Genomic DNA, 13,605 nt, shown 5'->3' on the forward strand with positions numbered 1-13,605 from the left:
CTCACCATATCTTATGCACCATAGGGCAGACTGAACTCATCCTCTTACAAAGCTTGACTCAAGCCATCCCTGACACAAGAAGCATAAACCTCACTCTGTCCAGCCCTCGCACTGTCACTGGTCGGGCCACAAGGGCACAGCGTTTTCTAACTTCACTGCCTTTATTACCTCGTAGCTACTGTGAAAGTGTGCAGTAATCTTCTATTTTACTGATTTATTTATTTATTTCAAATGAGAAAGGCTTTAGGTAGAAGAGCTAGAGATGTGCGTAATTAATATAATGTTTTGAGGTTATTGGATAATACCTCTGTCTGATAAGACAATTTAATAAAAGTATAGCCTGTGCAATTATATATATATATGTATATATATATATATATATATATATATATATATATATATATATATATATATATATAGTTTAAATTATATACAATTATATATAAAGTATGATGCATATACCCTGCTCCCCACCAAAATCAGATCATTTCTTTCTTTCTTTTTTGCACTGCATGGGTATTTTGTCAATACCTCAATAATTTGTAAAATCCTATTCTTATTGTTGTAAATTGAAAACATTTAAATTGCATTTGTATTGTATTTCACTTAGTTTAATTCATGCTTATTTGAAACAGTATGCTTATTTCACCAGTTTTCAAAACCATGCTGTGGTAATAAAGTAAATGCTGCCCCCAAACGTCTGTTCTGGAAGCATGTAAGTTTGGTCAATGGGTATGAAATTCCTAAAAGAAGGTTGCAAAAAATTGCAAAAATATACAACTACATACAGCTACTAATAAACTTACATTACATTATATTATAAACTTGATATTATGAAAGTTACACGTCACCCTGAATGTCTAGATGCACCATGGTAATGACAGTTTGGGGATATTAATCATCATAATTATTTTATATCACGGTCCTAAAACAGGCTTCATTTTTTTGTGCATTCTTCTAATATATTTTTCTTTTAGTTGATATAACCTGACTAGGCCAGGAATCTTAAGCTGTGACTGAGAAATGCAGTGAAGCAGATGCAACTTTATTGGCAATTCTATCAGTGTGTTACATGTGTGATACTCACAGTGGGAATGGAGATGGTAGAGGTGACTCACTGTTGTTCTCATAGGACATGTCGTTGTCCTATAGACAGAGAGAGAGAGAGAGTGATATCTATCCATACTATAACACAAATGTCATGCCAATAAAGCAACTTGCATGAGCTTCAGCAACTACTCCATGTGCTATGAGACGCTCTCCTCACCCCTTCAAATGATACTGCTTCCATCATCGAGACTGTCTTCTCTCTGTCCCAGAACTCACACATAACCTTCATTCACACAGAAACAAAATAACACAGTCAGACTATAAGAGCTGCACACCAGCTACAGGCTGTGGTTATCATTTATTCATATACTCCCATTTATTAAAGTCTTACTATACAGACAACACACATATATATATATATATATATATATATATATATATATATATATATATAGACAATATAGTGTATGATTGATTAGTTTTACCCAGTAAATTTTACTTCAAAACTATTTGCATAGAATATTTACACTGTTTGCAATAGCATATATAAATACGAATTATGAAAATATATACAGTTCCTAATGTTCTGCATGTCTTTGACTACTTCATTTAGTAAAAAAGCGAGGCCTCTGTTGACAAGCGCTGAGGATCAGATCACAGTTTTTGTGTTTTTCAGAGGCTCACCCTGTACAAACACAAGGGTGTGTGAGAGCCACAAACAGACAATTATCTGAAGCCTGGACTTCTATCGAACGATAAGGGCTCTTCTGTCCCTCATGGACAGAGGCAGATAGAAACACATCAGAGCAGTTAGATGAAGTCTTGGCACTTCAAAACTCTCTTTACTACTTCAACAGAACAACAAAGATGGTAAACACAAATATATTCTTCACTAAGACAAAAAAATCGTATCAACGTTCACTAGAAAATTATTATAATTCATATTATATTTATATTTATATTATAATTATTATTTCAAGTGTGTTGAAGTTAATTCAATTCCACATTAGTTGGGATTAAAAACTGTGAGAAAAGATGAATCTAGTGGTGAGAAGGACACCGCTTTCTAAAAATGTTGCAACTAATCATGTGACCTTTCATACACACAATGTCCAAATTTTCAATAAACAAAACACATCACACTTTACCAATTTAAAAAGAAAGACAAATGCAATCGTAAAATGAATGGCAAATTTTATAATTACAATTTTGAATTAATTTTTTTACTATAAAACAAGCATGTTGACTCCTTTACATGAGTCTCACAGTCTCAGCTCTTTTTGCTTTTTTTAAATACAAGACATAATATATATGATATAACATATATTTTCCAGCAGTCCAAAATGACTGATAAATTACTGCTGCACTGCAAATAACAGTGAGATATGTATACTAAAAATACTAAATTGATGTAGAAACAATTAAAACTCAGGAATTGCTAGTATATTTGACAAGCAGTTACAAAGAAACAAACTAAATTAAACATTCCATTTTTAACAACTGAAGTAGAATTTCCTTCTAAAACAGACTCATATAGTCTTCGTTCTATTTCTACTTTGAAATACATTTCCAGTGCACCTTTAGCAGGTGTACCCCCTGTGCTAGTGACCACCCTCTCAATTTAACCTACTGTTTTCATTTTCATCCACTCAGATCTTGTCATAAACACTTGGTTGACGGTTCAACAGAGCGCAGCACGCCCTTACCTGAGCCCAGGTGGTCCTGGCGGGTCTCTGTGCTGGTGTCGCGTCTACACTGTGAGCGCCCAACTCAAGACTGACCTCGGTCGATTCAAAGGCATGGGTGGAGATGGAGGTAATGGAAAAAAAGAGAAAGACGTAAAGTCACGTAGTCTTGCAGCAACCCAGCGTCGGCATGCGTAGAGCACTCAGTGGTGGGAGGGAGTGATAAGACCCCCATAATCAGAGAAATAGTCTTATCAATGGGGCCACCTTACAGCAGGAATACCCCAACCCTAAAACCACTCCCAAAAACAGTCTCCTTCAAGCCGGTCCAAGACTGAACATAGTAAGAGGCACAGAGTTTGAGGGCCCTGAGACTCAGTTAACTGGCCTAGTTCACTCTGCATCCTCATTAAAGTGATTCAAAAGGCATATGAATTGTGCACTTTAATGCTAGTTCCTCAGGTATCAGAAAAAATCACATTTATATTAAATATAAAAACATTCCATCATTTATGCCACTCCCAGAAAACAGTTAAACTGGATAAAAACAAAGTATGACACTGTGAGAGAGAGAGAGAGAGAGAGAGAGAGAGAGAGAGAGAGAGAGAATAAAGAATAATGTAAGATTCACCCAAAAATGATCATTTACTTCCTCTGGAGTAGTTCCAAACCTGTAGGAATATCTGTTTTGCGAACACAAAGGAATATATTTTGAAGAAAGTTTTGTAACAGAGGGGCTGTTTTGGGTCACCGTTGACTTCATAGTAGGGAACAAAAACACAATGGGGTCAATGGTGACCCAAAACAGCCTGCTACAATCTTTCTTAAAAATATCTTCCTTTCCTGCAAAGAAATTCATATGGGTTTGGAACTACTCCAGGAGAGTAAATGATGAAAGAACTATCATTTTTGGGTGAACTATTCCTTTAAGGTATACTTTTGTTGGGGAGCTCATCATAAGCAGGGTAAACTAATCAGTAAAACAGCATCTTGCCTCCTGACGTCAAGCTGCATAGAGGTTTAAGGATTCCCTTCTTGATGGTTATTGGTGGACACCCCTGTAAAGGTGGTTGGAGGGGGTGCTTTAAGGGTTTCCCCCTCCACGACCCTCACATCAGTTTGATGTGTCACCTTTTTCCGCCTGAGTCACGGAAACACTGCTGTCCCTTGAGCCAATGAGAGCTCGTTCAAGTCCTGGAAATAAACCAAACAAATCAATAATCTAAAGGTGTGCCACTTGCTGATTAACTTTTCATCAGCGTCAACCTTCTCGGTTGCGTTCTAATACAATTTACAATTTTTCCAAAAGTGCATCATCTCTATCCCTCACTTTCTTTTCAAAGCCAGTTATTTTGTGACATTTTCCAATTTAACAGTAATGGTTTAATCTCTCTGACTTCACAGAAGTGAGTGCATCGCTTTTGGTCACACAGTCCAAACAGATTATGTTTTGCTTACATGTCTTTGCGCTTACATTTGCCTTATCAATATTTCAGGAAAAGAAATCTGTGATTTGCTTCATACTATTTATACAGTTTTTCCCTTGCAAAAAAGTACAAAAAATATTAACCTTGGATGAAATTTTCTCAGTTACACTGCTTGATTTATCATAGAAAGTACCAAAATTGACATAAAAAAATAGAATAGATAACATTTTTAATCTGAATGGAAGGAGAGAGTTGAAATAATCTTGCCACATATTTAATTATTTAATATTGAATTAGGAAAAACATTATTTTTACAGCAGTTTTGGCCACGATACATTAGGTTTGGGGTGAAAATGACTTTTTGAAAGAAGCAGTAACCTGGCGTCAACACATAATCAGCATATAAAACATGATGAACGTGCTCAAATTTACACAAGCTTTCAGACATAAGCACACAATTTTATCTTTCCACACACATGAGAAGCAGATGAGCAATAACAATTTACAGTGAAAAAATAAACCAGATGTGATGCATTACCTGAAACATGGAGATGGGGGTTGTGTGGTCAAGGGTCTTGGGCTGCCATTTAGACTTGATCCCAAGTGACACGGATTCAGAAAACAGAGCTCTTCTGTCATCCTCTTGTATTATTCCTAATGTGCTCCTTGCTCTTAGACAAGCTGATCCTGCTCCTGGAGAGCCACCTTCCTGCAGAGTTTAGCTCCAACCCCAATTAAACACATCTGAACCGTCTAATAAAGGTCTGCATGATTACCAGAAACTTTCAGGCAGGTTGCTGCAAAACCCTGCAGAAAGCTGGCCTTCGGGAGCAGGATTGAGACAAGTCTGTCCCCAGCAAATTATTACGCTGCTGTCTTGACTGAGAACTGAAAACCGAGAAAAACACAATGCCAAATCAAAGGAAAGAGGTAAACAGCACTTATTCCAAGATACAGCGAATTCTAATAATATATAGTCAACTTATAATTTAGCTAATTGTTCATTTAAAATAATATCTACATTGTTAAAGTCCACGAGGGAGAATACACACCTTTATACCAGGTGCATTAGAGCACATTCTCACTGGGGACATCAGGCAATGATTACAGTCCACTGACAACACATTTATGATGTCAGCATTCACGTGGCTAGAGACCTTTCAGGACTAAAAGAGTAATTAATGCTCAGTCCTGCAATTATGAGACCTATTAAAGGATGGAATAACTTCATCTCAGAGAGGAGCATCACATGACCCGTGAACAATAACTGAAGCGTGATTACTGAGACAGGCTGAGGAAGTTTGCTTTATATAGTGTGTGTAAATGCTGAAGCGGGACTTTGCCACTTGTAGTTTAATACTATACCAAAAAATGCATGCGTTTACACATACTACGATGTATGTGTATTTACTAAAATGATAGAAATGATAGAACAAATACCAAAATGAGCAGAATCAAGCAGCTTTCTTCTGGAATGTTTTTTGTAGCTTAAATAACTGGAAGCAAATGACGTTAGAGGTCTGGCACAGTCACGTTACAAATAGCGTGTTAGACACAAGTCTGTATTTACCCTGACAATTATTTTTTCTTACTCTAATTATTCAATTTGATTACAGTTTCCAGTTTCCACTGCAATGCATCATGAAATCTGAAATTTGATTAGATTCGATTACACTTGGTTATTTTGGCAGCCTAGGCTACAGGTATGGGGTGAAAAACTGTACTATAGGAAATAAATAAAAACATCTGAGAATTAAGTTGTTACAACACAAAATAGGGGGTAAGATGGCCCCTACGGCAGTATATTGCCCCAAGTAGAGCTGTCAAACAGTTAATCTAATCCAAAATAAAACTTTTGAATTTATGTGTGTGTGTGTGTATGTATATATATATATATATATATATATATATATATATATATATATATATTATATATTATGTCATTCAGTGTAACAATTTTATCAAGCATATTTGTAACAAAAATCCATTTATAGCACGTTAAAAGATTAATTACTTTAACCCCAAATACTAATTAGTTGTAATTAAAATGTTTTTAAATTTGCTACTAGCCTAGGTTTTACCTATTTTATTGATTTAAAACAATAAAAAATATATAATAAATATACACAATATATATGCATATATTATGTAAAGAAATACATTTATTTTAGATCACGATTAATTGTGATTAATCGTTTGACAACAAAATCAATGGTTTGAGTCACACTGAATCAATGACCTTAAAACTGCTCAGACTGACCAACTGTTTGACATTCACATACTCAAGATTTTAATTTTGGATTAGGAAATTAATGCATATGTGTGACATTATTGAAATGATTATAATCAATCAAATTCTGCAATTAGGAGTTTTTCGTTGTCAGTTTTTTTTTTTTTTTACTGCTATTATTTATAGTGTTCTTGCTCTTTAATCTTCACAATAAAACCAGCGTGCCTTACGCATGTTTGTATGATATACAGCGCATATAACATTGTACAGCACACAGTGTGTATGTGTAGGTGTGTCCCTCCTCCAGTCTCTGGCGTTTTATGATAAAACACAGCAGCTCGACTCTTCTGTGATAACCATACACACAAACTATCACCCGCTGCTTTAAGGGCGTTCACACAATTTTCATTTTGAAAATTACAGTGCACTGTTGGAAACTCCTAACTGAATTTTCCTCATATTACCTTGACCTTAATAAGCATGTACGCACCATTAGTACATGTACATCAACACTTTGGTACAATGTTGGTGTCCTAGCTGCGTTTTGTCTTACAATTATATTGACTCACTATATTGACTTATTTTAATGTTTATTGCACAGTATTTATAGTACACTATTCTGTCTCCTCTGACACGCCACTGATTGCTGGTAATAAATATCATTGTTACTTGCAATTAGTTCAGAAATCTTCTTTATTATAGATGGCTCGCTTTAAACAGTTTCGCCTGGATTCTGTTAATGCGTCAAGTGTAAACTGAGATAATAGAAAATATACTGAAAGAACGCAGCAGCAGAGAGAAACGCCCTCTACTGCTGCCAGGAACGTTTACAACCTGAATCATTTCTACAAAACAATTCAAAGCTGCATCTAACATGTTTCATGACTCTCAAAGAGCTATGAAATGGATTATAAGCTTACTAGCACAAGGCTGACAGACTTCACAACAGTTAAATGTCAGGTAGGCATGTGCGACAACATATCAAAACAATCTGCAAATATTTTTCAGAACTATTTATTGATAGATTTTTTTACAATACATGGACCACAATTATTAGTTATATTCAAGCTAGTTAAATCAGTTTCAGTACTCTAAGAAATTTTTTTCCAAATTAAGTAAATTAACCACTTACCTACCTTCTAATTATTTTTGTATTTTTGTCCCCACTTAAAACCATTCTACAGCTTTATCTTTGAAATCCTATTCAATAAATGTAAGTTTTAGGTATCTAAAAGGTGAAACTAGGCTATCTCTTGAATACACCGATTATTCCTTCAGGAAAACTGAAATAAAACTTAAAAAAAGCACTCTGTTCTTCACTATCTTCTTTATTACACTATTTCGGGTTCAGAGTTTTCTGGACTAAAGCTTCATACCATAACTTTTGAACTTTGAGCTATGGCAATCATTTACGTCCAAAAAACCTAAAGTGATAAAGGAAAGAGTGAAGAGCTTTAAAAACAATGAAACCATTTCCTGCGACGGAGTATTAATGTGCTTGTGAGCATCGGACAGAGGAGATGGTGATGGCCATCAGAGGTCAAGGCTTTAGAGGATGATGCACTCTTTACGGTTTCTGGTGATCTTTTCAGGCTTTCCATCCTTAGCTTTAACAATGGCCTCCATGATCTAGAGATTAGACAAATAAAAAAAAACATTTAAATAAGTAAACAACACACAACACTACTAGGTGCCATTTTAGACAGACCTGACTGGATTTGTTTTTCCTTATATTAAAAGATCCCTTTAATATCTTAATTATTTCTAAAGACTTTGATTAGATGCTTGAATTTATGCAAAATTGAACCAAACTATAGATTTTCAGACAAAAGCAGTGTTCATCAAATAAGAAAATATTTAACACAGTTTAAACAACATCCCAGATTGCACCACAGTTATAAAGTTATTAAGTGAATGTGCAGAGCTGAAATCTACTATTATTAAATATCAGATTTTTGGCACTAGTCTCATAATTCCATTTATAATTTTTTAAATCACTGTCTTACAGAACCAAACTTACATTACGTGACAAAGCATGATCCGCATTTATAGGTTGTGTATCAAGCAAAATTCAAAAGTGTTGGCTTTAAAACTTATTCTTGATCCTAGGCTAAGCTATTTAACCCAGGATGACACAAGAAGTTATATATATATATATATATATATATATATATATATATATATATATATATATATATATATATAGAGAGAGAGAGAGAGAGAGAGAGAGAGAGAGAGAGAGAGAGAGAGAGGCTATATTCTTTACAAAGTAGGCTATTTATCCACAGAATATAAACTAGCACACACACACACAATATTTCATACTTACATCCTCTTCATAAGAAACCTCCTGTTTCTAATTTTGAGAAGACCAGATGTTCATTGATCTGTACTTCAAAACTTCCTACAGGGAAGAGAAAGGTTCATGAAATTATGTAAAGTATTTATGCAGTTTTATGCAGATAATATTGTATCTACACGAGGAAGGACACGGTGTACTCAACCTCTTCGGCCCACGAAGCCTGACACCTCGGCATCCGGAAACTTGGCGCAGATTCCCCGCTTCAGCTCCTGGAAGCGAGGCTCGTAGCCTCATCCGCCGCTGGTGGGTCATAGAAGACCGGTTACTTCAGTGTGAAATACGCTGTCATTTCTGCATACATAACTAGCCTTTTTTCAGAAGGTGCCGTACAAAACGGCTTAAACCGGTTTTTCCACCTCGCGCGATGTCCCATTCAGGAACAAGGTGTACTTTTGGGTCCTTTTCTAAAATCGAATTGGTTAAACCGGTTTACAAAATTTGAATACTTCATTTAATGTTCCTCGCGGTTCTTGAGTCAACAACTGATTCCTGTCAGCGATATGAAATATGATTTAAGACGGCAGTGCAAGCGAGTTTAAACATGCTTAGTTTGAAAAGATCGCACATAAGACAAAGTGAGACAATATTTAAATAAAATATTATTAATAAAAAAATAATAATGAGGATATTTATGTCCAACTGTTTAGCAAGGTAACGTCGCTCCCTTCCCTTCACAGTGTTCCAAACGCTTTTACGAGATACCATACACCTTTAAAAGAACACAGTTCAAGGGCTCTGCCCTTCAGAAGAGAAGCAGGGCACAAGCATGCTCACTTCTGATTGGAATTAGCACACAATAAACACCATGACTAATATATGACTACATACGAGTTTACTCAGAGGATGTAAATTTACGAGGCTATTGTGTCAGGAACACACGATATGGTAAAATAAAAATCAATCGCAACATCGCTGTTTGAACCGGCTTTTTGAAAGAACTGTTCAAAAGAACCGATTCGCCGTAAGAGACTCGTTCAGAGTATGCCGTGTAAATACACATAATATATGGGCAGCACAGCTCTTTCGAATTGTGTGCTCGATAACCAAATAGGTCACATGCAGCTCCCTAGGTTTTATTTTACTTATTTAAAAAAAACAAACATCACTCATAAATGTATTCGCACTGAAAGAATTTACGACGAGAAACAACAGCAGGCTAATTTAAAGACAGACCAAGTTAAAAAAAATAAAAAGGAAAAGAACTTACCAGTATTCGACCTTTATCTTCTGCGCCATGATTCCTGACTTTGGGTGTGACCTGTAATGGTTACCTGGTTGTTCGAGGAGACAGAAAACAACACATCCACCGAGACACCTGCTGCGTCAGAAAGGCTACACCCTGCTCACCTCCACCTGTCTGACACGCCTAGAGTTTCCAAAGGACAGTAACTGCTCGTCTCAGACTATGAGCCCTTTAACAGTTCACCGTTGTGTCAAAATAGCCAACAGCTGCATGAAGTGTTAGCCACCTTTATAGCGATTTTAACAATACAGATCGTGCCAAAGCAGCTTTACAGTGAAAATATATCTGTGCAATTAATGAATGCAGTAAACCAGGTTAAAGCTAGCAGCAGCATGTAGCACTGGATGTAAAAAGTGTGTAATAATTTTACATATTTTAATATGCATTACCAATATTATACCAATACTGGGACAAAAAGCTTACTGTGACACATAACACGCTGAACATAAAATCACACCCAAATTCACATTGAACAGTCCATGAATTTTATTTCATGTCAAAATTATGATTTATCAATTATTAATTGGACCAAGATAAGCAGCTAAACATCACTGTCCTCACATCCACACGATGAAACTTCAATCCCACTGTACTATATTAAATTAGGGCTGATCTACGGCCTTAATTAAAAAGACAGAGAAAGACTACAAGTTGAGCGTAATTTCCTGTTTCCCTATATTACGTCTACTTCTATACCAAACAGTTCTGTCTGTGACACATTAACAGAATACAGATGAATGCAGAGCACATGCAGCATAACATAATAAACATTATGTAAAAAGCAAAGTACAGGCACAATCAGACAACAAGGGATCAAACACAATTGCAGGACAAAACCAGATTATTTTATTAATCGTATATGAGTGATGTAATGTTTATAAAAACACACACCGAATAACGAATCATGCGGCAGTGTCTGCAAGTCATATAAATGCCCTCAAACCAGCTATTTGGTTTGATTTACCAATGAAGAAATTGCACTACAACACTAATAATAAAAATTACTAAGCAAAATGCTTGCAAGAGGCAATACACCTGAGCTTTGACACCAAGCAAAGTTGGTCTAGAATGCAGCCTAGAGTACTTCAAACAAGCATTTCAAGTACCCAACAATATTAAATTCCTTAATTTGAGATCTCTTCATGCCGATATGGGATGGTGAACCTGAAGGGACACTTGTTAAATGACAATTTATCTACTCAGACACCCAAACATAATGACCTGAGCTTTAGGCATTCCCTTCTTACAGCGACCACTTTAGTACATCAGTATATTCTCTTTAAACACCCCCAAATAATTGCAGACGAACAATGACCCTATTGGCAATGTGGCTTCAACAACAACAAAAAACAAGACATTAACCCTTGCATTGGCTTCCTCCTCAACAACCCCTCATCTTTCTCCTCCAGCTTAAAGGATGTATGGACTGCAGGCCTCATACCGCAACTGCTCACTTTAGAGTTACAGTAATCATATACGTCCAGCAACCAGACCAGAGGAGTGAAGAAGAGGGGCGTTTAAGATCCTACATCAATACACTTTCCCTAGATGTTAAAGCTATTTTAACAGAGCCGTTCTTGACAAACTAGACATTTTCAGAGCCAAAAGTGAAGGTCAAGTGATGGCGCTTTAGAGGATGACACAAGGAGGCTGGCTCTTGGTGATCTTCTCCACCGGCTGGCCATCGTAGGCTCTTTGGATGGCCTCCATAATCTTGTGAATGGGATAAAAGAGAGACGCACACATACATGTGAAAAATTCGCTAACCTTTTATAGGTGACAATAAGACAAGCGCCAAGACGTTTACTCATCATCCTCATAAGGAAAGCCACTGGTTTCCAGCTTTGAGAAAATCAGCTGTCCATTGATCTCGATCTCAAAGCTCCCTGGAAAAGAGAAACAGAAGAGCTGATGTTTGCTCACATTCATATTTTTGCATAACATGTAAATCACTGCGTGGCCATAAATGTGCGAGGTACCTTGGCGGCCGACGAAGCCACTCACGTCCGCATCAGTGAACTCAGCAGTGACGACATGCTTGAGCTCCTGAAAGCGGGGCTCGTACCCTCATCCGCCACTGAAACACAACACTGAACGTAAGACAAACAAACCTTCGCATCCAGGCAAACACGCAACGGGTGGTTACTAGTGTACTAGTTTATGTCTGACAATAAACCTGAAAGACTAGAACTATGGAAGCTTGTTTCTGCCACAGGAATTAGTTATAAGATAACAGTCGTAGTTATTTTTTTTAATTCATTATTATTATTTTTTTCATTCTATGATAGAAAGGGCCTTCCATCTAGAACATTGCAACCTTTATGAGGGTAAAACACTCCATTCTAATAGAGTCTGAAAGTCATAATTATCACTGCGATCACTTTCTGCAGATGGTAATCTAGCTCATACCATTGCACACAACTTTCCTTACAGTTCATCAGATGTGCGTCATATCTCTTTGCAAAAAGCCCTAAACATATACAAGGCATAGGATTATTTACTCATTTATTTATTTCAAAATATATGGCATATATATATATATATATATATATATATATATATATATATATATATATATGTGTGTGTGTGTGTGTGTGTGTGTATGTATATATTTAGTGGTTTCTGGGTTGCTTGGGAGTCAGGATATTTTACTATGTATAGACTGAAACCCCTCTCCTGAGAGATATACAGTTTAGGATTAGTCTTCCTGCTAAAATCCCAGAGAAGATGGATCATCTTAAATCCCCCAGATACATGTTCTTTAAACCAAACACGTTTACGAGTCATGCCAGGACTTCTTGAGACCAGAGCGTATTAAAACCTGATGTATGATTAACTACTATATGAAATTTATTCATGAATACATAAAGGAAACGAGAGAACGAATAGGATTATATTAATAACAAAGACAGCAAAGCAGGCAATCCGAGCGAGACGTTTAATCTAACGTGACCATATTCGTTAAAACATTTCACTTGAATAGAAGGTGTTTGTAAATCACATAGAATTATAGACAATTTACAGACGTGCCTATGGTAAAATCACTCACCAGTATTCAACTTTTATTTGCACGACCATCTCGCCGTTTCACTGCGTGCTCGTGCTTCCGCGTGTCCCCGAGCTCACACGAACCTACAGCTCTAGCGCCCTCTAACAGCTGGAGGACACACTTTCACGAGTAAACTTGTCGTTGAAAAGCCACACGATGGCAGCAGCTATTAACCCATTTAATCCCAAATTCGTCTGCAAGCGAGCCCATGTATTTTTTCAGTAGGATATGAAAAAATAAAAGTTAAAGGAGTATTTCACCAAAAAAATGAAAATTGTGCTATAATTTACTCACCCTTGTGTAGCTCCAAATCTGTATGAATTTCTTTGTTCTGCTGAACACAAAGATATTTCAAAGAAGTTTGGAACCAGGCTGTTTGGGCCACCATTGACTCCCATAGTAGGATTTTTTTTTTTTTACCATGGTAGTCAATGGTGACACAAAACGGCCTGTTTACAAAGAAAGAGATGGTTTTTTGACTGAATGGTTCTTTTTGGAACAAAAAATTGTTATTCTGTGGCATCACTGTGAAGAATTTTTTTATGCACTGTGTAGTTGC

At 36.4% G+C, this 13,605-nt stretch overlaps 1 protein-coding gene, 1 long non-coding RNA gene and 1 pseudogene across 2 annotated transcripts; all 3 read right to left on the minus strand.

Annotated features, from left to right (window-relative positions):
- Nucleotides 1-1,121: 1,121 nt before the first annotated feature.
- LOC122337879 lies at nt 1,122-2,792 on the minus strand. Its single transcript, XR_006249630.1, has 3 exons — nt 2,757-2,792; nt 1,268-1,333; nt 1,122-1,146 (listed from the first exon to the last, which is right to left on the minus strand). It is a non-coding gene; the product is annotated as an uncharacterized LOC122337879 (long non-coding RNA).
- Nucleotides 2,793-7,527: 4,735 nt separating this feature from the next.
- Nucleotides 7,528-10,109, minus strand: LOC122337777 (annotated as a pseudogene).
- Nucleotides 10,110-11,623: 1,514 nt separating this feature from the next.
- Nucleotides 11,624-13,176, minus strand: LOC122337744 (migration and invasion enhancer 1-like). The gene is made up of 4 exons (XM_043233798.1): nt 13,047-13,176; nt 11,977-12,074; nt 11,807-11,883; nt 11,624-11,710 (listed from the first exon to the last, which is right to left on the minus strand). The coding sequence occupies exons 1-4, from the start codon at nt 13,073-13,075 to the stop codon at nt 11,627-11,629; spliced, it is 288 nt and encodes a 95-aa protein (XP_043089733.1). The 5' UTR covers nt 13,076-13,176; the 3' UTR covers nt 11,624-11,626.
- Nucleotides 13,177-13,605: the final 429 nt, after the last annotated feature.

Source organism: Puntigrus tetrazona, chromosome 3 (assembly GCF_018831695.1).
Source record: "Puntigrus tetrazona isolate hp1 chromosome 3, ASM1883169v1, whole genome shotgun sequence".
In the NCBI taxonomy this organism is placed as follows: domain Eukaryota; kingdom Metazoa; phylum Chordata; class Actinopteri; order Cypriniformes; family Cyprinidae; genus Puntigrus; species Puntigrus tetrazona.